The following is a 26,090-nucleotide window of genomic DNA, read 5'->3' as shown; positions in this document are numbered from 1 at the left end:
ATGTAAAAATAACTAGAAGTTTCAAAGACAACATGAATCAGTAAGACAAATGTGGTTGGCAAAGAGCTACACTGACTATAGACAAAATTAATGTAAGTAAAGAGCAGAGGTTTTTCGGCTAATTGACCTATTCTACCCAAAGACGATCACTAAGAGATTATCACTCAGGACTGGACACCATGCTTTTTTAAGAGGAACGAACTAGAACATAACCAGAGGAGGCGAATGAGGACAGGAGAGGATTAGATATCATGTTATGTTAAAGAGAAATAGTTGAAGTCGTAGGTATGGTCAGCACAGAAAATAAAAATAGGAGAAAGAATGACTATCTTCATATATCTGAAGGTCTATAAGGCCTAAATAGGTACTAAATCTCCTCACTATCTCCCATGAAGCAAAAAAGGGTAGAAGCTAGATAGGTAGATTTCACTTTAAAAGATACTTTAAAAAATTAACAATTAAATCAAATTTGAAAAAAAAAGTCATTAAGAAAAATAGTGAGCCCTGGCTGGTGTGGCTCAGTAGATTGAGTGCTGGCCTGCAAACCAAAGAGTAGCCAGTTCGATTCCCAGTCAGGGCACATGCCTGGGTTGTAGACCAGGTCCGCAGTAGCAAGAGATAACCACACATTGAAGTTTCTCTCCTCCTCTTTCTCCCTCCCTCCCCCTCTCTAAAATCTTAAAAAAAAAAAAATGGTGAGCTTCCTATCACTAAACATGGTCAAATAAATAATCATTTGGTAGGATACTTAAAAATTATATCATTATTCAGGAAATACTAAATATTGGGTGCTTACTCAAACAGTATTTTCCATCCACAACTGAGGACCTGAGGATGTTTAAGGCCAACCATATACATCATTCTATGCTACTTTATACAAAGGACTTATGTATCAGCAGATTTTGTATGCAAGGTGGGTTCTGGAATCAATACCCCAAGGATACTGAGCAGCTGTAGTTAATTTTCTGGGGAGTCATAAGTTATACACAGAAATTTCAAATGCATGGGGTGCACCCCTATGTAGCACCCTTAACTCCGTGTTGTTCAAAGGTCAGCTATACAATAAAGAATAATAAAGCAGAGTAAGGAGAAATAGTGAGAAAAGGGTATAATTTTAGTAAAATGATGAGAAAAGGCCTCTTTGAGAAGTCACCATCTAAGTAGAGACCTAAATGAAATAAACATTGGGCCATATGAGTATCTGTGGGGACAGAATTCCAGGCACAGAAAACAACAAAACAAAGGCCCAAAGATGGGAATGTGCCAGCACATGTGAAGGAAGGGGTGGTTAAAGCAAAGTGAACAAGGAAAAGAGTAGTAGAAAATGAGATCAAAACGGCAGTCAAAAACCAAATCTGGGAAAGGTCTTTGATTTTTATTCAAAGTATAATTGAATGCCATGGAAGAGTAGAGAACAGGGAAGTGGCATGATCCAATTTCCTTTCTGAAAGGATCAATCTGGTTGTTCTCTGAAGAACAGACTGCAATAAGGTAAGAACAGAAGCAGTTAATAGGATACTGCAAGAAATGTTGACTTGTACTAGGATGGAAGCAGTTGGGAAGTGCAATGGAGTCAGGTTTAGATTTATTTAGAAGTAAAGCTAAAAGATTTTTTAAAAGATTGTATGTGGGGTGTGAGAGCAAAGTTAAGGATGATTTTATGTTTTGTTGGCTTAGCAACTAACTGGGTGAATGATAGGACCCTAGGTTCAGATTCAGGTGGTCTAGGACGGCCAGGCACCCATATTTTTAAAAAGGTCTAAAACTGATTACAAATACTAAGGAAACACTAAGGAAAGAGCAGGTTGAGAGGGAGATAGGTGAGGAGGGAATCAAAAGTCGTTTGGGGCAAATCCAGTATTATTCAATAGACATCCAACTGGAGATGTCAAGGGATCAGGTACATTGAAGAGAGGCGGAGGTCAGGACTGAAGACATAAAATGAGGAGTCACTGTAATAAATATATAAAGTTATGACTAGATGAGATCCACATAGTAAATATAAATAGAGGGAAGGTCTAAGGATTGAGGCCTGGGACATTTCATATTTATACGTCAAGAAAAAGAGGAAAACCCTACCAAGGAAGCCAAGAAGTTCTAGCCAGGAACTTCTCATATTCCTCATATGGGAATATTCCTCAGCCAGGAATATGGGAAGAAAATAAATCAAGTGTGGAATATCAGATGTTAATTAAAGGCAATGTTTCAAGAAGGAAGTGATCAATAATAACAATAATGTTGAGAAGTTTAGGTGAAGAGCCATCTAAATCCTATACATAAATCCTTTCTATGACCTTTTATTCGACCATTTGCAGAGAAGCCTTTAAAGTTCTGAAACTCACCTCTGGTTACCAACATCCACTATAATCAACTAATAACATGAGTATAACTCACTAGCGAAAACATGTCACATGACATACAGCACATGCATATGAATTAGAACTTAAGCTTATATAACTAAAGGTATACTAAAATTCTCCATTCACTTAATTGAAAACCTAGAGCATCCCCAGCCAGTGTGGCTCAGTTGGTTGGAGCGTTATCCCGTAGACCAAAAGGTCATGGGTTTGATTCCCAGTCAGAGCACATACTCAGGTTGTGGGTTCAATCCCTGGCCGGGGCACTTATGAGAAGGCAAGCAATCAATGTTTCTCTCTCTCACTCACTTTCTCTTTTTCGCTCTGTCTCTCTCTCTCTAAAAACTCTCTAAAAATCAATGAAAAAAACTCATCCTCAAGTGAGGACAGAAAAAAACCCCAAATCAACCTAGAGTAAAGTTAACTATTTTTTCTTTTTTTGAAATCACAAATCTTTTTCAAAATCCAAGGTATTCCCCTGGGGGCCCGGGGCAGGGATATTTATGTGCACAATACATGTACAAAAAAATAACTTTGCACATAAAATTGGCATATACTTACAAACTCTAAACTATTCTAGTATAACTAGGTTAAGAATCCCTGATTTAACACAATACTTATTGTGTAATTGTACTAAAAAGAAGATCCTGCTATGTGCACTTTAATATGTACTCCAAAAGAACAAATTGAATAAAAATGTAGTACCTACATTTTGAATTAAATTTTCAGCATAAGTAACTATGAGAGTAATAAATAATTTTTTAAATAAATTACACTTACCACTAACATTTTCAGTTAAAATAAGATGAAAAACCTGAGCAAAGGCCTCAATATCTTTATGCAACCATATGTCAGAAAGACAAGCATCCATCTCCTTTATTAACCATGGTTCAAGGCAATTCACATCTTTTTCTGTCTTTAAAAAAAAAAAAAGCAAAGGTTATACATTACCTAACAGCTTAACCTTTGCTTGTAAAGAACATGAGATGGCCGTAATGGTCACAAGAACTACTAACCACGTGATATTATAGCATAGACTTTAACATAAAAGTTTCTCATCTCATCACAAATACTATCACTCACAGTACTATACATTGTTCTTATATTCATCTTTCATCTGAGAATAAGAATGTTTGTCAACAAAGGAGTACAATTCCATCCAAATATTAACTAAGTGTGCTCCTGACAGGATGTTGTTAAATGTACACAGGATGTTGTTAAAAATCACCTGGAGCTTTTCAACACCAATGCCAGGTTCCACCTCAGAACAAGTATATAGAATCTCTGGTGATTAGATAACATGGGGCTTGAAAGTTCCTTAGATGATGCTAGTATGGAACCAGATTTAAGAACAACTAATAATCAAACTGCTGTTCACTGAACCAAACGAATGTCCCCTACATTAAAACAACAATTTTAAACATTCTTTAAAGTATTTTTAAAAAACTTATGTGTAGTTCATTTGGATACAATAAAACTCTAAGTACTGGTAGAAAACTGCAAGCATTATCTGCAGTATGTACCTTCTCATACTCAAAACAGTTAAGTTAAATTCCTTTTCTAAAAAATGCATAGTCCCAGCCATATTCTAAATCATACTAATTAACAATGCCTTTTAAAGAATTCCAAACCAGAATCAAAGACCGAAGGGTACTAGGAAATCAGCTAGTTCCAGTTTTCAAACAGACTTCATGGAACCCAATGTAGCAGAGGCCCCACCTGGGTATGGGAATGAAGAGTGATGGATGACCAGGCAGGGCTTCTACAAATTATTTCACTTGTGAAAGATTTTATGACAAAATGGTTAAAATAAAAGGAGAAGAGAAGAACTTGATTTAGTCTATAGTGGATAATTGATTTTATAAAGTCACATAGCTGTTTGGTGGTGAAAACAACACCGGTATTGATTATTTGCTCTAACACTGACAATCTTTTTCTCAATTTTTTCCTACATTACATGTCTTCCATTGCTTAGCTCATATGCTCTTAAACATTTGAGATGGTAAAATATCAAGCAACAATAATGTACATGCATAATATCTGTAACTATTTTCTTAAAAAATTCAGAGAAAACATTGAAATAAAATTAGAATGAAACAATAAAAGATGGCATTATTTGAAAGTATGTTAAAAAGTCATTCTGAAAAATGTGTTGTATCCTAAAATAAACTAAAAGAATTACCCTTTAATAATGCAATAAAATATTATAATCTTCTAGGATGTTCTTTAACTATATAATTTTCACTCCGAATATCAGTGTGAAACCAGTGAGGTCTTACCAACTGACTGAAAACAGCATCACCGCCATCATCCAATATGTCATACTCTTCAGTCACATTTGGAACAGTTCTCTGCCTCTGAGATTCAGACTTCACAGTATTCTCTTGGGCTGAATACCATTCTGTAAGTGTGGTTTGTTGTTTCTCTTCTAAAAGAAAGAATAAATAAATTCTTTGCTTTTGAAATATATTCCTTTGTTTTAAACCTAAATGAATCTAAAAATACTTAAAAGTTGGCCTTATTTAAAATAAATTACCACTTACATTTTCAGTTAAAATGAGGTGAAAAACATTAGCAAAGGCATCAATATCTTTATGCCACCACGTCAGAAAGAGAAGCATCTATTTCCTTTATTAACCATGGTTATTTTTTAAATATATTAATTAGCAGCATTAAGAATATGTTATGCTTGGAGGGGTGGGGAGAAAATGCAGACAACTGTAATTGAACAACAATTAAAAAAAAAAGAACATGTTATGCTGAACCATAAATGAAACTGCTTAAAAAATTCATATGTTTATCTGTTAGTGAAATGTTTACTTCTAGTCCATAATTCAAAGAACAGTATTTTAGCATTACAATAAATACCATTTAAATCAATGACATTCATATAGTGCTTTTAAAAAAGTTCAAAACCATTTGTTGAACTTCTGCCATCAAGCTAGTTGTTTGAGATGTAAGAAGTTATATACAGTCCTAGCTGGTGTGGCTCAGTGGATTGAGTGCTGGCCTGCGAACCAAAGGGTCCCGGTTTGAATCCCAGTCAGGGTACATGCCTGGGTTGTGGGACATATCCCCAGCAGAGGGCGAACGAGAGGCAACCACACATTGATGTTTCTCTCCCTCTTGTTCTCCCTCCCTTCCACTGTCTAAAAATAAATATATAAAATCTTTAAAAAAAGAAGTTATATACAATTTCATGTTCAAAGGTGTCAAGATCTAGAAGTTTTACAGCTTACATATTAGTGAATTTAGCACTGCACTGTAAAGTAAGTATTGCTAATTGCTTTGTCAAGTGGAAAATCCAGTTAAGATATTTATCCAGGTCGTACAAACAAAATAACAGAATCAAAGCTTGAAGCCAAATCTTCCATCATAAATAATGTAGTTAAAAATAAGTAAAAAGAATCTAACTCTAATTCAAAATCTGAGATAAAATCATGATAAGAAATGTATCAATAGGCAAATAATGCTAAAATCAAAGTACAGAAGCAATTCATAACAATATCAAGATTTGAAAACCTTCACATTTGTGTCAAAGATGAGCCCCACCCCCCCCGCCACCTGCTCCCCACTCTTGTCCTCAGACATGCTGTGGCAGACCATACATGTGGCAGACCATACTCTCTCCCTGCTTAAAACAGTAGTTGATCTTTGGATACAGACACATACAACCTCCTCAATTCCGGCATCCATTTTCTTTTTTTTAAGTTTTTAACTAATTATTTTTAACTGAATTTATTGGGGTGACATTAGTTAATAAAATTATATAGGTTTCAGGTGTACATCATCTGTTCGGTAATACATCATCTGTATATTGTACTGTGTGTTCACCACAAGTCAGGTTTCCTTCTACCACCCTTTATGCCCCCATTACCCTTCTACCTCCTCCTACCCTCCTTTTTCTCTGGTAATCCCCAGTTTCAATTCCTCACTATAGATTATAACTTCTGGACATAAACCAGAATGTAAAAGATACATTTGGGACATGCATTCTAATATAATATTACATAATTATACACAAGAGAGAAACACTTTCAAGTGTCCTTATACCTCTACAGTATAATACTGGAGTATTCGAAAAAGTCATTAGGAATAGTAAATTTCTTTTTACATGTGTTTGATAAAAAGCTTACCTCGCTGTTTTTCCTTTTTGTATTTTAACATTTCTTTGTTTGTATATCCAGTAGTTCTTAAAATATCTTCCAGAAACATTTCTTTTACTTCAAATGGTCTTCCTTGTACTAAATAATAGAAATTTTTTAAAAGTTATTACATCTCAGAGATAATTCACATAAAACTACAAGAATCCCAAGTTAATGAACATGAGTGTAAAATCCAAAAGCAATTCTATAGGTCAAGTGATGCTCATGGTATTATTCTTTAAATATTACTTTGATCTTTATTTTAGAACACTGTTCATATACTTGTTTTATCAGTGTTTTCTCTCTACTTATCATGTGTTTGGCATCATGCTAGGCACCAGGAACACAAATGGTAAGCAGAATCAGAGCTACCTCCCAACCTCTTGAAGGTTGCAAGTTAGCAAAGGATACAAACATTAAGCCAATAATTCGGATTACAAATTTTAACACAGAGTTATGACAAGTCCTATCAAAGAGAAGTACAAGATACTATGACAATATTTAGTAAAGGGTTGGGGAATTTACTGAGTCAAAAAAAGCATCCTCACTGAGAAAATGAGGACCAAGAGAAGGGGTAAACAAAATAACTAAGCTATATGGAAACACACACCACAAGCAAAGACCCTATTTTGGGAAAGAGTATGATGTTTTCCAAAAACTAAAAATATGGGGGAGGGGGGCAGGGTATAAGGGATAAAAAAACCTCAAAGAACAAGCTAGTTTCAAGCTAGTAGGAACATTGTAGGAGAGGGGGAATAGACAGTGAACTGTAGTTGAAGACGAGGCAGGAGAAACAGATGTCTTATTAAAGGTTTAGGTCTTTATCCTGAGGTAAAGGTCATGCAGAGTTTCAAGCTGGGGAGAATAATCAACATCATCAGAATCCCAGTTCAGAAAAGACTACTCTGATTGCACCATGAAGAATGGATTTAAAAGAGAGCAGAGTGGATGGAACACACCAGGTAAAAGCTATTCCAATAGTTCAGATAAAAGAAGACAACTTGAATAAGACTAGATAGCAAAAATGGAAAAAAGACAGACTCTAGAGATAGTCAGGAAATAAACCCAAAGAACTCGGCATTAGATTGGATGTGGAGGTATGGTAAGGAAGTGTCAATCACAGTTCTTAGTTTTCTGGCTTACAAAACTGGACAGAGGATTACATTATTCCCTCTAAGGTAACAGGAAAACTGAAAATGGAGGTTAGTTAGCTGTTGGGAGTTGCGGTTTTGTTTTTGACATGTCAATGTGAGGTGCCAAAATTAGCTTTCAATTAGTAGATGTATAAGTTTCATTACCCAAGAATATTATGAGAAGAAAGATTTACAGATTTGTGACTTAGGTGACTAGGTCGATGGTATGATTACTCAAAACAGGCAACATAAGAAAAGATTCTATAAAAACATTAAGTGTTCAGTTTGGTGCATATTACACGTGGACTACTTATAAGATATTTAAGTCCAAAGTTCTGGAGAACAGTCTGAATTGCAGAGAACACTCTGAACTAGAAATAAAGATTCAGGTGTTATCAGTGTAAAAAATAAAGTAGAAGCCAAGAAAGGGCATGAGTGAGAACTTCCAGGGAAACTAACAGCGCATCTCCAGTACCTCGTAGAGTATAGCACAGAGCGGAAAAGAGGAGAAAAAACAAAGAAAAGAAGGAAGAAAGGAAAGGAAAGTAAGGAATTTTTAAAAGTGCATCAAGGGAATAATCCTAGAAAATACCACTATTTAAGCACAAGGTAAGAGAAGAAACTCACAAAGGAAACCACAAAATAAACTGCAAGTTATAATGTACACTGAGACTCAGAAGACAGTGTTGTTAAATAAATTATGGGGTCTGAGCATTTCACACACAAAAAAAGGGGACAATCATGAAAATATCACAGAAAATGTAAGATTTTTGTGTAAAAAATATGAACAGTAGGCTTGGCAATTAATTAGTGTCAAAACAATAATGGTTAAGAATCACAAATGAACAGCCCTATACACGGCAGAAATGTGAATTACTTCAGGCTTTTGAGAAAGTAAAATGGCAAAACCTGTTAAAATTAAAAATAAGATACATTGTTTTACTCAATAAGTTTATTTTCAGAAATGTATCCTTAGAAATAAGAGCACTGGTATATAAAGATATATATACAAGGATGTTGATTACAACAGTGTTTATGGTGGGTAAAAGGGAGGATCTAGAACCAACCTAAATGTCCAAAAATAAAGAAATAGATAAATAATTATACATTCATATTATAAAATATTAAAACAGCTGCTTAAAATAATGAACTATATCTGGAACCAATGAACTGGAGGACTGTTCATGAGGTACTGTCTTATAAATAAAGCAAACTGCAAGATAATGCATGGGCTCATTTTTGGAAGACCGATTTCTGTAAATCTGATAAATATGTATATATTTGCATAGCTTGTATGACTATGGACAAGGTGAGAAAGGATATACACTAAGCTTTAACATCAACTAATCTCAGGAAAGTAGGACATGAAATAACAATGTTGAACTTTTTTCCTATATATGTTTGTACTATATCATTGAGGTGAACACACACAACGTTTTCCATTTTTGAGAATAAATTTAATAATTTTTTATTATTTATGCTGTTAAAACTGTCCCAAGTTTTCCTCTTTACCCCCTTCTTCCCAGCCTGCCCTCCACTTCCATAGTCAATCCCAAGACCATTTTTTGGTTTATTTTTTAAAGACTAGTGGCAAAACCAGTTTTGATTAAAGGACAAGGACAAAAGTTAAGTGGCAGCATGTTCAAAAGTACATGAGAAGTAAACAAGAGAATGTACACTATCTTCCAAGGAGTCTAGCAATAAAAGAGAAAATATAAGACAGAATATAAAGGGGAATGAAGGGCCAAAAAAAAAGAATATTTCCTCTTATGACTAGAGAACTGGCCTCACTATACAATAGCAAAGAGTTGTAGATGGAAAAAGATGAAAATATAGAGTGATAACTAATTGAGTATATCTCAAGGGAAACAGAAAATGCATGTTCTCCACTTCAGAACATCCCCCAATTCTGAGTATAGTAAATATAATCACCCAAGAAGTTAAAATGCTAAAACAAATCTTATAATTTAACTTACTATATATCACTGGACAACTTCCAAAATATCTTATAAAGAGATTTACATCCAAGGCAGCACTAGAGAGAATTAGTTTCAAAGTTGGGTGCTTTTGCAACAAATCTCTTAACTTTGTAAGTAAAAAATCACTAAATCGATCCCTTTCATGTACTTCATCCTGCAGTAAACAAAATAAAACCATGGAACATTTAAATAAAAAACATTATGGATGACTAAGTCTTTAAAATTATGGAACTGCTGGGTTTTACACTAATTCAAATTGAATGTGGACAAGGCCAATCAGTATTAGTGAAAATTTTGGGTTATGAACAATTCAGAAACAATCAGACATTAACAAAACCTATTATGGGTTGGTTTTGGGTTTGGGGGGTTTCTTTTTTGGAATATAAGACCACACAAACTAAATTCTGAATTGGTGAACTTTAATTTAATGTCCTTTTAATACACTAGACAAAATCTATTTAAACATGTTTCTCTTAATATCCAGGCTCAGGGGCATCCTTTGGTTTGAATACACAGAACTAGTAAGTTTCCACAAGCTGCTTGCTGCAAGTTAATACAACTTATTCTAATTGTTTTAACACAAACTAGATACAAGCTTATAATTATTTAATAAGATATAATTCATTTAACTTTCTTCATCAGCAGCTAGTTAATTTAGCAGCTTAACCTTGAAGTTAAATGACTATAAAGTATGCCTTAAGGCTGGTAAATACATATTAGTTAAAGGTATCATATGACTAATCATACAGAAAAAAGAAAACTTTTACCATTCTAGAGAACTCTAAGTATATATATGCATGTATCATTTTCACACCTAAAAAGCACTTTTAAAAAATTATTTTTTTATTTATTGAATTTACTGGGGTGACATTGGTTAATAAGATTATATAGATTTCATTTATATAATTCTACAATACATGATCTGTACATTGTATTGTGTTCACCGCCCCAAGTCAAGTCTCTTTCTATCACCATTTATCCCCCTTTACCATCTTCTACCTCCTCCCACCCCCCTTTCCCTCTGGCAACCACAATACTGTTGTTGCCTGTGTCTATGATATAAAAGCACTTTTTCAAAAACTACCTACTTATTTTATTTTTCCTCATAAAACCTGATGGTAAGAATGTCTTTATTTAATACAAAATATTTATTTCTAATCATTATAGAAAATAAAAAGTAACTTGATTATAATAGCCTGTTCAGAAAATACAAATTGGTTCTCAGTTATAACCTATTCTAAAAATTATATATTTATGTATTTAAATTTTAAGCAATCTGAGTTACATATGGCAAATTCAGCAATATTCTTACCACAATAACATGTGTCACAGCTGACAACGTACTATCTCCTGCCATCAGTGTACGAAGCAATACCCCATTGGTGCAAAATGTCAGAAGTGTCTTTGGAGAAACCCTTTTTGAAAAATCAAAATAATGTGCACAATTACAAACATTATGTATAATTAAAACATGATCACATTAAATGCTAGTTTTATATGTACTTTAACAAATGTTACTTAAAAGTTACTAACATAATAGTATATGTATGCTTTATTGGCATTTTATGTCAAATATTTATTTTATGCCTGATAATCTCACAAAATTTTTATTACTAACAGCCTTTATTAATTAAACGATTATTTTGTTAAAGAACCATAAACAGATTTTTTTAAAGACCTTAAATACTTTTTGCTTGGGGACAAAAGTATATCATAAAAGGGATCAGCTTTTTAAACTACTATATCCAAACTATTAGAGCAAAGAAATAGTACTGCTGATGAAGGAGGTGCTACTAGTACTACCACTAATAATAATCAATTCAGTCACTAATATTTACTGAGTGCTTATTAAAAACTTCACATCAAACCGGTGCTCTAGATGCTTTTATTAGTCCCATTTTATAAATGAGAAAACTGTATCTATGGCCCAAACTCTTTCTCAACTATTTATTTATTAAAAATCTCAGTAAATTTAGACATGATCTCAATGTCCTGTCACAGAATTATTATAATTTGGGGTAAATAATCATCTAATTTTTTAACTTAACACATTCTCCATATTTAGTGAAACAGAAACATTTACCTTTTCTAATGATAAAAGATAGGCTACTGAAGAATTGTCCTTACCTGCTTTCTAATCGTATCTGATACCCAATTGTTTGACCAATCCTTTCTCTTCTCTCTGCAGCAACTCTTTCAGCCACAGCAATAGCTGCTAATCTTCTTGGCTGAGTACAAAATATACGGCAGGGGATACCATTTTTAAAGCAATCATCTAACAGAAACTGAGGAATCTGAAACACAAGTTTTAAAGTACTATAAAATGGCATGATTATATACCCAGAAAATCCAATTCTGTAACATGTCCAGATATAATCATAAAATCAACAACTTTCATATAAGTGCTAATCATCAGCCAGGAAATGTAATTTAAAAAGAAAGATCTTGTTGAAGATCAACTTGAAATATCTTGTGGTGCCAGGAACTAAGGACGAGGTAAGTGCTGTGGAGTCATGCCAAAGACACAGGAACCAACTGGAAGGAGTACTTAATGGCCAAACTGGGACAGTGGAATAAAATAATTTTAAAATAATTAATTATAAACCATACATAAAATAAATATTCATGAATATACGATAAAAATAATCAAATATATTTAAAAAGAAATAGTTAAAGCTTATGCAAAGAGTATAAAATGCTAATGAAAGCATAAAAGATCTGAACATATAAATAAATATGACATTCTCGAATGGATATAATCAATGTTAAAACAATATCAATTCTCTCCAAATTATTCTATAAGGTCAATGAAACAAAAATCAAAGTCCCATTGGGAATTTTTAATAGTGAAAAACACAAACATAGCCCTGACTGGTGTAGCTCAGTGGGTTGGGTATCGTCCTGCAAACTAAAAGGTCACCAGCTGGATTCCCAGTCAGGACACATGCATGGGCTGCAGGCCAGGTCCCTAGTTGAGGGTGTGCGAGTGGCAACCAGTTGGTGTTTCTCTCAAACATCAATGTTTCTCTCCCTCTCTTCCTTCCTCCCTCACCATCTCTCTAAAAAAATTAATAAAATTTTAAAAACCCACAAAAATAGCCTAATACTAGGATTGCAGACTCTTTTCTATAATTAAATTCAAACAGGTCAGAAATATTTTAAATTAAAAGTAAGTCTTCCCACCCCTACCACTACCAATAGTCCTCTCCAAACAAGTAACTACTAAGTTTCTTATGAACTCTTTCAGGGAAAAAATATTTACACAATTTAGAATATTTGTTTATATAAACATGTTTTTATTCAAAGTTGTTACTGTACATATTTGTAATCTGTAGATTTCATTTAACATATCAGATTACCTAATCCATTTATCAGCTTTATATTCCATCCTATAGAAGTGCTATATTTTAACAAATAACTACACTTAAGTAATTTCCAGTTTTTTTAGGTTTGTTATCATTAATGTTGTTGCTTGCTATTACTAGTGCTACGTGAACATCTAGCTTAACATACTCTTGTAAAGTATAGTTCAAGTATATAAATTAAAATCAGACAGAAAAATTATGAAATTTCCCTCTATAGCAATTTATACTCCTATCAAAAAGCAGAAGATGTTGTTTTCCCAACACGTATGCAAATACTCAGTATCATCCATTTTTTAATTTCTGCTAATCTAATATCTGAAAAATAAAATTGTTCTGATTTCATTTCTTTAACTATGAGTGAAAGAGAATATCTTTTCATGTATGCCTTAGCCTCTGGGATTTTTTTTTTTAAACTTGACTACTTTACCCAGAAGCATAAATGCACACAAGCTGAGAAATATTTAAGAAGAAAAAACAAAGATTAGGAAGATTGTGCTACATACTATAAAGCTACAAAAAGCAAAAGGTGGGATCCTGGTGCAAAAATAGAATTAAAGATATCTAACAAAAATTCCAGAGATAGGCCCAGGTGCTATAGAAACTTAGTATGGCTAAGTGGATTGGGCATCATCTTTCAAAATGAAAGGTTGCCAGTTCAATTCCCAGTCAGGGCACATGCCTGGGTTGTGGGCCAGGGCCCCAGCTGGTGGCATGCAAGAGACACTGATTAATGTTTCTCGCACACATCGATGTTTCTCTTTCTCCCTCCCTTCCCCTCTCCCCAAAAATAAAAAAAAATAAAATCTTTTCTTTAAAAAAACCCCAGAAATATATACTCCAAATTTAGGTCAATAATGCGGAGAAGGTGTGTGGCAAGAGAATTAGAAACCTTTCACTTCTTCTATAATATTTTCTATAATGTTTGAATTTTACATAAATTCAATAAATGTGAATAATGAACACAAAAATTCAAGACAGTTAACTTCCTAATGCTACTAAAGCAATATGAAATTGGCCAATGATATTAACTTTAAATTCTATAATATTTACATTTCATAGACCAAAAACATTAGTAATCTCACTTTAACTCCTCAAATAAGATACAATTATTTACCAAGTTTAAACCTATTAGATTAATACTTTCTTCTTGAAAATCAAAGAGCATAATATTAAATTCTTCATTAAATTCAAGTATCTTTTCATACCTAGCAAAATTATGTACATAATTATAAAAATAGGCTTACATAATTCTACTGTACATATATTATTAGCAAGGACATTCAAATAACTTAAATAAAAAAATATTTATTATATTTACCAAAGTTTTCAAAATCTCTATTCAATATTAAAAGTGCTACAATTTACACTTACTGGCAAACCTTACTGTAATACTAAAACAATTATAATAATCTAAGCTATCTGGACAGACTGGACTCTATGGAATTTCACTTAATTAAAAAAAAGAACTCATGCTAAAGAAAAATCTTACATATTATCTCCAGATAAAAATTGTATCATGTTTTTAATTATTTATTTTCTAGGATCAAGTTTTAGGGATAAAGAGTTACACTTCTGTGAAAATGGTTAAGTCTTATAAATAAATAATTTTTAAAGTTTATAGTCAACCTCTCTTATCAACTTGCCTTCCTTATTGACTAAGTTTATTAAACCAACCAATATAACCAAAGGAAATCTTAAGCAATTGTAAAAAGTAAATTTATTTGTCCATAAAAGAAAATAATGTAAAATTATATCACCTATTATATCTGAAACACTATCAAAAGCAAAGTAATTTTACTACTTTAACATACTAACATGTTGAAGAACATGACCAAGAAAAGGTCGTATCACTGTACCACTCTTACTTCCAAACTGTCACCCTAATGTATAAGACGTCATGATAACAAAGTACTTTGATTCTAAACATCCAACTCAAACATACTAATTTTATTCTACAGTCAACTATATATTAACATTTGTTGTTGTTGTTATTAGTTTTGCTTTTAATTTAGCTGCTATTTATAAAACACTGTAGTAGGTACTTTGTACACATCTCTCAATTTCACCTTGAATAGTAGCAATTATTATTTTACAAATGAAAACTCTGGCTCACAGAGGTTATAAAACCAGACTAAAACTTTACACCCAATAAATGAGGAAACCAGAATTTGAACTGAAGGCCCAAGTCCACATTTTTTCCATTGATGCCAAATCACATCCTCACCTCTGTTTAAATGAAGGTACAATATACTAGTTTAAAATAAGTATTTTAAAACATTTCCTTTCTACAAAGTGTTAAAAGTACTCCCAGCAATAATTCATTTCTGAAATAACCACTAAAGTAATCAGAAGTTCCTTTGTCTGTTTTTGTTTAAATACACGAGTATAAATGTAATACAAAACTGTCACATGGGCTAAAATAGTTTTTCTTCTGTAAACAACAAAGAAACAAACCTGTGTAGTCTTTCCAGACCCAGTTTCTCCAACAATCAAAACTACTTTATTTTCCTTAATTATTTTAACAATTTCTTCTTGTTTCTCAAACACTGGCAGAGACTGCCTGAAAGAATCAAATTCGGATTCTCCTCTTTTCACTGGAATCTGAGGTATGCCATTGTTGAGTCGCCCACTTGTCTTGCTCATTTCCCGGTTTTCTTTGAAAATGAATAAAAGAAAAAAAATTTATGATCAACATTCAAAAGCGTTAAAATAAGTAATTTCTACTGTGATTTCATTCAACTATTTCTTCTCTACTGAGTCTACATGAAGTTACCAAGCAATGCCGTAACTGGTGTACTCCTATACTTAATATTCTTAGAGAATATGTTACAAATTTCAGTATCAATTAGAAAGCAAATTTCTCAAAAGTATTTCTGGTGCATAATGTTTACAAATGAACAAAAATCAATCATTCAATAACCATTAAAAATAAAACACGATGTGATATCTTAATATGATTTTCAGACTTGTTTCTATTAATAATGACACAGAAAATTGAAATTTTATAGTAGGAAACAATGTGCATTGTATTTATAAAGTCTGTTATGTACAAAGTGAAAACACATGAAAAAAAATCCTATATGTTTAAGTTAAACATGTAAGATTATGTAAACAAATAGAGTATTATGTGTAAATATAAGGCCCTAATCCTTAATAAATTTCCTAATTGAGTGTTTTAGCCAACCTCTACACTTACCTAAACAGACAGGAATAAAAAAGAGCCATGATGTGTTTATATTCTTCACATAATTCAAAATATTTTTGTGTATGTATTTAAAACTTAAATTCCTTGATATGTAGTATCATGTGTTTTCTGTATTCTGCAAACCTACTTCAATAAACTGAAAATTAGGCAGATTCCATCACTTTAAATAATAATTTTCTCATTAGGGAACTTATTTTTTCAAATAGTGAAATTACAACTTAATTTTATAACCTAAGTATATTATTTCTATACCTTTCAGCAAAGTAATGTACTGAAGACTCTGTTCTATCTCTTACCAAAAGCAAAAATCCAATTCCAAATCTCACTCATTAGCATGTCGTAGCAGCATGATATAGGATAGTGTAGACCTTATATTCAAATCCCAGCGCTGCAGTTTATTGGCTGGTTGACTGGTCTTGAACTAATTATTTAACTTCTCTGAATCCCAGTTTATTCACCTGTGAGGCGGGAAATTCTTACCTTGCAAGGGTTGCTATGAAGCCCTATTTAAACAGTTTGGTACACTGCCTAGCACACAGTAAGTGCTCAATAAATGGTAGCAGTTACTATGACACTTTAAAAAAAAAACCTTATCTAACTTCATGACATGCCTTAACACTGCATTTCATTTCAAAATTTTTTAAGTCTTAATCATTTCAATAAGCTATTCAAATTGGGAAATCTTATTTCCTCTTAGTTTTTAAATGTAAATTTAAAGTGGAAAAAGAACAAGTCATCAAATAATAAGATAAACACAGAAGCTCCCCAGAAAATACATACCAGCTTCAACTGCAAACACATTTCCTCTTTCTGTTTTAGGCAGAAGTTCAGTACGTTCTTTATTGGTGACAGGAAATCTTTGAATTAGGCTCCTAACAGCATGTTTTGTATTATGAGTCAAATTACAGGTCATCATTGCATGAGCTGTTTCTGATCCATCTTTCTTCTTCACAGTTAGGTATCTATTTGCTCCCTTTCTGAATATTAATAAAAATCATTTATTTACTATATATAGTCAATTTGTTCACATATGATGTATGCCTACTTAGAAAACACATCTTAAGCAAAACACTGAAAAAAAAATCAAAATGATTTGGGACACAATGCTGAAAATTCCAAAAGGCTCAAGTAAAGAGGATTGATTGTGGTGCTAGAGTGGCCATAAGACCACTTTCAATTAAAATTTCAAAATGTTGCAAATCCAATTTTAAATCAAGAAAAGTGCTTACTTACCCACAAATGCTAAAATTTGTCTTAGCAGACTTCATGGTACATGAAACATCAACAGTTAATTCATGCTGGGAAGCATACAGCGGGAAAATAAAAACAATCTGAACAACGGAATCTAAAAGTGATAATAAAAAAGTTATGGTTCACTGTCCAGACTAATGTATCCCACTGAATGTCTCCACAGTATACTGGTAATGTCACACTCCCATGAAAACCTGTTAAGAGAGCCAAGTTTAGTGGCTAGACCAAAAAAAGCAAAATCAGCATTGCTGATAAGTATTTTCAGATGCAAATTGGGGGAAAATTTTTTTTAAAGCTTCTGGATCTAGCCTTCAAACATAAGGCAATGATGATTTATAACTGTTCTCAAAATTATCTGATGTAGGTATATTTGTTTCTTCAACTGGTCCAGACGACCATGTTTAAATACACAGGAAGTCTTCAAATGTGTTTTGAATGATTTAATAATACATGTCTATAATATAATTCAAAGTAATACTAGTAAATACACACTGACATGGGTTTGAATCCCAGCTCTACAACTACTAGCTGTGGGACTATAAGCATACTATTCAATAGAGCTGAGCCTAAAATAATAATAATACCTGCCTCAAAGGACTATGCTTATGATTAAATAAGGTAATACATGGAAAGAGCAGTATCTGTTACAGAGTAAGCACTAAATGAAAGCTATTATTATAGTGAAAAATATTTCTTATACTTAAAAAAATTTACCCAAAATATTTATTAAATATTTTATCATTTGTTAATGTCACCCTCATATTATAGAAATGAGCAACATAGCCACAAATACAATGAAAATTACATGTATGATTTTCCTAATTTTCATTAGATTTAAAATTTTTCAACATCTTCACTGTAAGAATGATAGAAAACAAAACTGGGGATTAACCTATACAGTTTTAGCTGTCTAAATCTTCCAAGTGAGGCTTTCAATTTACCAAGATTTTTAATTTCTGGAATTCTTTAATGAACTATAAGCTTTCTATACCATCATCTACTCCTTAACTAGTACTTAGTAATGCTTAAATGATGGCATAAAGATGAAATAATTAAATTTAACCTGATCTAGAAATTATTTCCAAGGTAAATTGGAATTATTGATTCTAGAGATGTTCTCTGTACATGGACCATTCTGAAACTTCAGCAGTTGCTATATACTAATTCATTCTCCTCCTGTGCCATTTACTTCATAAAATTTTAACTATATAAGGCAGGAAGTATGCTGAAATGAGCACTAGAAAAAGAAGGGTTAGGAGATTTGTGTTCAACTAGTAGTACTCTTTCAACTAACTAGCAATACGATCAGAAGTAAATCATTGTACTTTTCTGACACTGCATACTAGTTCATTTTAAAGTCTCTAATTTCTGTCACCTCCAAGATGATTTCACTTTCTTAAAAATCATCTCAGAAAACTTTTGCTAGTTTCACCTTTCATTAATTTTCTTATTCCTTTATTCATTCATTCAGTCATGCATCATATATTGAGCACCTACTGTCTGCCAGGCACTATGCTAGAAGCTGAGATTGCAAAATTGAAAAAATATACTCTTTCCTCAATGAACTCACAACAAAAATAATGTGTCAGATTGAAACTTTCCTAATAATGAAAATGCCTAATAATAATACAGCATTTATATATTAAAATGTTTATATAATTATTTATATATACATAAATACATTTTAAAATGTATGTATAAAAATAACTCATAAGAAGCAGGTGTGAGTGCTTAGCCATTAGCATTTAAAATTTACTGAACTCAATTTGAACATGGATGGTAGGGCAGAAAGATAACATCAACTTGATAGCTTTTTGATGTTTTAGTAAAAGATTTTTCTTGTGGCTATTAGTGCTCGTTCCTACCACATTCAACACCACAGTGACACTGATATATAATAAAAAGATTGCTAAAAGTTTTGGTAAAATATTCACCTTTCCAATGTGAGGATGGAAATATTCAATACATCAGAGATTTGTCCCACTGTGTAAACTAACACACTGAGATCTCATTATTCTTTCATTCCAAAGTAACTGACACCATGCTTTGACGAAAACCAATGAGAGTCTCCTTTAGAAAGCAAAATTAACTAGAAACTAGCTACAAGATGTGGAAAAGAGGCTAGATAACTTAACTTCATATAAACTTTTAAAAATAATAAAATGAAAGCCACATGTGCAATTTTTAAAAAGAAAAAATATGAAAATTACAGATAAGAACATCATAACTTCTAACTTTAAAAGGTAAAAGTAACCAATACATGCTATGATGAAGTAATGGCATTTCAATGTCTGCTTCCTTTGAAATAAAAATGATCTCCCCTAACTAATCAAACTTGATACAATTTTAATATTAATGCTTATCAATTTACACAGCATGTTACTGAATAGTTAAGACATTCAAATACAACCATATGAATCACTATTCCTCACTTTCCAAATCTATAAACAGTTTGAAAGATCAGCTAAAGAGCCAAAACCTAAAATGACTACTTAAAAAGCTCACAGCCACCAAGGAGCTAATGTTTCTAAAAAAAATAACACACGAGTCTGATGCCTAGTAAATGCTTAATTTCATATCTCCTTAATTTATACTTCTGTTAGGCAGATAGATGAAAAGATCTAACTCCAATCCATTTTCTCCCCAATAATATAAAATTGCAAATTTATTAAAGCTTATATCATACTAATTTGTACTTTTTTATGAATACCTAGAAATTAATAAACTAACCAGTTAACTCTGTCACTAAACACAGTTGCTTTCATGTCATGGACACTATATTTGGAGTAAATTTGTTCTTTCTGTGACTACTCAGAGCTCCCAGGACATTGCTATAAACTCACTGTGAACATCATAAATTAATTAAACATTAACTACATTCAAATCCTGGCTCTGCCACTTGCTCTAGCTGTGTGATCCTGGGAAAATGAACCTCTCCAAGCTTGAATTGCTTCATCTGTTATACAGATCCCAGATGTTAATAATAGAGTTTACCATAGGAGATTATCGTAAGGATTAAATGATAATCTACTTAAAACACCTAGCACATGCCCGTTACACAAGAACCCATAATAAATGTTAGCTGATGTTACTATTATTATTGTGCACCGCAGGATTTTCCTTTCAAGGAATGTCCAAAAATTCACTGAAGAGTTCATCACTCTTAACCCATTTTTCCTATTTTAGCTAGGGGAAAATAGAGAAGTGCAGCATGCAACCTTCCCTGGTAAAAGGCAAGGAAGGTGATAAATAACCCAAGTCTGAAAAGGAGGGCTTTCGTGTAGGGTGGAGCCTCTGGGCCAGGGGGAGTACAGCACCTGGGTACCTATTAAGCAGTGATTTCAACAATAACAGGTTACCTATACTTGGAAAACTTACTTTCATTTAGTTTCCATCTTATCTTTCCATAAGTTTTTAACAAAGTTCATTTTGTAAATTTTATTTTTTCTAACTTGGACTAAGAAGAATAAAAAAAAAGAAATTTTGTTTTGCTGTGAAAAGTATGCTTTTAAAACCAAAAAAAATTCTGAGGTGACATTTTTGGTATGGGAAAAACTTGACTATAATTCCAAAACAATCTTTAGGATATACTAAAGAATACAAAATGCAGGTGTTACTCCACAAATAGCATTTTCACCAAAAGATGTGCAAGTATAAAAAATAATCAATTGCAACGTAAATTCAACTCTTTTGGAGGAGATGAAAAGCAAAATCCAAAACACATGGCTTCATTTTGAAAAAAAGGGAGACAAAAAAAGTGATGAGAAAAAAATTACAAATCATCACACTGTAAGCCTAGAATCTATTTTTTAAAACCTTAGAAGCACCTCAAAATAATCACAGAATCATAGAATCTTAACTAAAACAAAGAAATTAACTCCTTTATATTTTACATTTAAAAAAATGGGCCTTTAAAGTTTAAGGGATGTGACCAAAGCTAGAGAATGAGGCAGTGATAGACTAAGAGTAGAATCAAGGTTTCCTGACCTTTCCTCCACACCAAGGTTCTCTCACAAATACGCATTAAGGAACAACAATACCAGGCACAAAATTTAAAAAGCAGAAAAACTAACTCCCTAAATTAATGAAGTTAATACTAGGAGGTTAAAAAAAAATCTTTACTCAATGGTGAACAGGAAAACCCATGAAATATGTCAGGTACAAATCCTCATATAAATTAAAATAAAAGATTTAAGAAGTACGTTTAAAATGATTTAGGTCTTTATAAATGTGAAAAGAAGGAAAAGCACTTGAAAATCACAAGGACCACTAGATAAACTTTGTATTATGTTTGCTAAGTTGAAACGGGAAGGAGAAAAAGCTAGGAAATGTCATAAGAGGTACTGTGGAGCAGTGAGTATTGGTATTAGGGACTGGGTAAGTAGGAAGGGTTCCTTGCTTCCCTTAACAGCTCTTTTCCTTTCTCCTCTCGGTCTCTTTAGTGTTTCTTTATCCCTTTTTTTGTCCTGGTGACTTTTCTTGCTCTCCCCTTCCCCAGAGATTTCTCCATTCTGGACCATTGAACAGAAGTAGAGGTAATCTATTCTAATAGACTGCTTTTCTAAGAGTAATTTCTAGTTGTCATTTCTAAGTTAATTCTTCAGAATTCAAAAGTCATTTAACCATAGACATTTCTGTGGTTATAGCTGCAGAACTGTGCATTTATAACAGAGATTTTCTAGTGCAGGCTCACAACCTCTTATCTGCAACTCTTAAATCCAAACAGCTCTGAAAAATTTTTTGTAAGTCTTCAGCAACTTCAACTGGCAGCAAAGCCTGATTAAATTGACACAGATATTTCTAGGCGTTATCTATCTTAGTGTGAATATTCACACATTTTCCAGTAGAAATATTAATGTGATTAAAGGTGATGCCTATACCTTATCAGGGGTATTATGTCACTTACTGCAAATATACCCTAATACCTTTCTAAAATCAGAAAAATTTGAATCTCAACACCTATTTGATCCAGGTGTTTTTGGTTAAAAGATTATTCCCCTGTACTCTATTTTTATTTCCAAGTGCAGTATTTGACCTATTCAGAGGACTATAGTATGGGGATGCTCAGGAACCTAGCCACTGTTCTGGCACTGGCTTAGTGATGTTCAAAATGCACATTCACCTAAACTAAATCCCCTGTCAGCAATGTATCACTATGGTGGCCATTCATATGTAAGACATACCTACCTAAGCTAATTTCACTTTAGAACCCCCCTACTATTTATTTACTTAATAAAGTATCGTTTTCCTCCTCTTAATCTAAAAGTTAGTAAGCTGTAATGTTATCTTTTTTTCCTCCTTCTCAATGGCTCTTAACCCGGGGCAATTTTGCTCCCCAGGTAACATTCTAGTAATGACCAGAGCCATTTTTGGTTGTCACAGTTGGGGATGGAGGTGTTACTGCCATCTATAGGGGTAAAGGCTTACACATCTTACAGTGCAGAAGACAGCCCTCCAAAAAAAAAGCTCCAAATAAAAATAGCTCCAGAGAAACCCTGCTATATGTTATTCCCAAAATGGAAGAGTTCCACAGAATTTTAGACTTCTTAAATTTGTATGGCTAAAAATGACCTTTCCCCAATATTGATGAGGAACTATAAAAAAAATATGTACTGTTTCCTCCTATTCCATTTTATTTAATTGGTTCTAATCATCGGATTCCTGAGTTGGTAGGAAAGAAAACAATCAACATGTGTTCTAGAGCTCACCATTACAGTACAGTAACATTAAAAGAGAGAAGTTCTGTAAATAATTATTCTTATCTTTTGTCCATCCATTCTTTTAAAAAAATAGGAGACTTAGTTTCAATGGAATATGAAAATATTTTTCTCAAGCAACTTCAACTTTTAAACTATTTTTTCTTACATCTTAAAGTTTACCTTTTTTTTTGTCCCTAGGGAAAGCAACAACAACAAAAAGAGTGGGGGCCATAGGAGGAAAAGGAAAGAGTTTGGTACAGATATGAATCAGTTTATCTACATACTATATAATTAAGGATGTAAATCTAAAATAGTAATAACAATGTAAATGTAGTCAGAAACATTTCTCTAATTTTGGTCAATAATTTTCTTTAAATAAGAAAAGCTACCAGCTTACCCTTTACTTTTAGAGACCAAACCAAGAGACTGACTCAATCGATGAATAAAGGCTCGTTCAGTACTGGTCAAAGAAGAAGGAAATTCCATTTCTACAAGGAAAAAATATACGCAAAGTACCATTTGGGGACAGGCTATTTTCTTTCAAGGTGCTTCAACATGCATACATAAATATAAAATAGAAAAAACCATAAGCACACAATCAAATTTGTTATCATATTTTATGTGAAAAGTAGATATTCAAAACTATTGAATGTCTAGTATTGACATTAAAATTATGACAGAAATAAAATTAAATCTACGATATAGTAATGTTATCATATTAATAAAAATTATGGTATTAATTATAGTTATATTAATGGCATTAATAAAAATTAAATCTAAGTTATATTAATTAAAATGTAAGTTGTAAAGGACTCTAATGGTTCACCAAAGATTCTACTTATTTACACTAGAATCTTGAGTTGATATAACTGATGAACATATTTCACTGTTTTAACTTAGTCCTTACTTGCTTAATGAACAAAATGCTTATTTCCTTCCGTGGTGAGGTATGCTCAAGCATTCTGAATGCTGAACATCAAATCCACGGTCCTCGCCTTCCAACTGTAGAGACTGCCTGTATCTCACTAGCCAAACTGGATTTCGTGTACTTATTGCTGAGGCTGTACCTTCGTTGGAAGTAAGTTCAGAATCACTCCGTCCAGCTCATTCCCAACTTTGGGCTGTAAGCTTCCAGAGGCAGGGGTCCCCTGCTCGAGGCCAGCAAATCGGAATGAGCCTGGGTCTGCACTGTGTGACCCAAGACAAGTAGCTCCCTAACCTTAGGAGATAGACAAGACCTCTCATATACCAAAGCAAGTTTAATTTTTTTAAGTGTTAAGGTTCCAGGATTTAAAGCACTACACACTGCCAGTGCATTTGTCTAATTTCCTTCCGGTCTTCTTGTGTAGCTTAAACGCGACTCATGTAAGGTTACTACAACTTTCTTTAAAAAAAAAAAAAAAAGTAGAGGCTTATCAATGCTTAAACACTGTGGCTGGGCCGCCCAAAGCTTCCAAAGAGCCTCTCCCTGGGGAAAAGAAACGCCTCCGGCCAGAGGGCAACCTGACTTTCCCACCCCTGATGCCCCGCCAGTGCCCCCGCCGCCCTACGGATCTGCAGGTCGCCGCGAGGCTCCGCGCCTCCCTCCCCGGTCGGAGGCAGCGCCACCGCACGCGGTTGCGGGTGTGGGGACGCGGGGCAGCGGGCGGGGTCCGTGGCAGGAGCCTCACCTTTCTGGTCCCCATAGCGGAAGCGCTCCAGAGCGATATTGACCGCGATCTTCACCTCCTCGTCTATACGCACGTCCTTAAGCCCCTTGGCCCGGGCGCCGCCACCAGGGCCACACGGAGCCGGGCCGCCCCCGCCAACCCCGCAGCCGCCGCCGGGAGCCGGCGGCCGCGGGGAGACGCTGCTAGGCCTGGACATGGCCCTGAGGAGAGGGTCACCCCGCCGAGAAGCAGCCAGGCCTGCAGGCTGACGGCCAAGGAGAGGGACAGCGGACTTCCGGGGCCACCCCCGGGACTTGACGGCTCCACAGACGGCGCGCTGGGCCAAAGTCACGAGAAAGCCCCAATCAGTCACCACAGCAAACCGAGACGGCACCGGCGCCACTAAAGCCCCGGCGCGGCCGAGACAGCAGGCGTGCTGACGTCACCAGAGCCGCCGGCGCCCGTGACCTCAGCGCGCCGGCCGCCCCTCGCCTCCAGGTGGCTGCATCTCACTCAAACGCCCCGAACCTAGCCGCTCCTCCAGGTCGTCTCCTGTCCCGGTCCACCCCCAGCACCGAGGGGCTCTGACTCATCCCCTTATCAGGCACTCATTATTGTGTTGAATCATTCCTTCATTCGTTCAGTAATCAGGGGTGGGCTCCTACTGTGTGCTCGGCAAGCACTAGGCTACATGCTAGTCATTCAGTGGGGGTAGTAGAGTTGCCAGATTTAGGGGGGGGTAAAAAGATGCCCAGTTTTTTTTTTTAATTTCAGATACCAAAACATTTTTAGCCTGTGAATGTCACGTGCAATATTTTGGAATACATAGTAAAAAATTACTCATTACCTGACATAAATTTAAACATCTATTTTATCTGGCAACTGTAAGTGGACGTGACAGACAATAAACTAGTAATTGATTAAATGATAGTATAAGTACTCTGTGAGATGATGGAATCAGGAAGGTGAGGTCCTTTAATTTAGCAGGTCAAGGAAGATTATGAGAATTTCTACTTGCTTATATATTTGTTACATATTTATATATACATCAAAAATGCATATTTTGCTAATACTTTGTATATAAGTCTCTACTTACCTATCTACATAGTAATCAGTTTAAAATGTGTGTTAAGGTATTAGCCACAAGTTTAAAATGTATCTTAAGAGGTTAGCCACAAGGTGGTACTACAAAGCTATCTTTTTTGCCTTAGGTCCTATGTCACGAATGTCATTGATTTTAACATACAACTGTGAACTACTGAACAATAGCAGTAATCATACTAATGGTTGAGATGCCAGCAATCATG

General features: G+C 34.0%; 1 protein-coding gene across 5 annotated transcripts in view; it reads right to left on the bottom strand.

Annotated features, from left to right (window-relative positions):
- The window catches only part of YTHDC2 (YTH N6-methyladenosine RNA binding protein C2), a 76,237-nt gene extending 51,045 nt beyond the window's left edge, over positions 1-25,192 (bottom strand). For 3 of the 5 annotated variants that reach the window (XM_053911536.1, XM_053911541.1, XM_071219423.1), the window contains exons 1-10: positions 24,805-25,192; positions 23,532-23,622; positions 16,965-17,161; positions 15,434-15,633; positions 11,742-11,908; positions 10,927-11,029; positions 9,612-9,768; positions 6,494-6,601; positions 4,637-4,785; positions 3,138-3,273 (exon numbers count right to left, since the gene is read on the bottom strand). In XM_053911536.1, the coding sequence (XP_053767511.1) occupies positions 3,138-3,273; positions 4,637-4,785; positions 6,494-6,601; positions 9,612-9,768; positions 10,927-11,029; positions 11,742-11,908; positions 15,434-15,633; positions 16,965-17,161; positions 23,532-23,622; positions 24,805-25,000 (1,504 nt within the window). In that variant the 5' untranslated portion in view covers positions 25,001-25,192. The remainder of the gene's footprint in view (positions 1-3,137; positions 3,274-4,636; positions 4,786-6,493; positions 6,602-9,611; positions 9,769-10,926; positions 11,030-11,741; positions 11,909-15,433; positions 15,634-16,964; positions 17,162-23,531; positions 23,623-24,804) is intronic. The other 2 variants (XM_053911546.2, XM_053911544.1) reach the window with 2 other exon arrangements.
- Between the last annotated feature and the right edge of the window lie 898 nt (positions 25,193-26,090).

This window comes from Desmodus rotundus, chromosome 1 (assembly GCF_022682495.2).
Source record: "Desmodus rotundus isolate HL8 chromosome 1, HLdesRot8A.1, whole genome shotgun sequence".
In the NCBI taxonomy this organism is placed as follows: domain Eukaryota; kingdom Metazoa; phylum Chordata; class Mammalia; order Chiroptera; family Phyllostomidae; genus Desmodus; species Desmodus rotundus.
The sequence above is the reverse complement of the archived record's forward strand: the minus strand, read 5'-3'. Positions and strand labels throughout refer to the sequence as shown.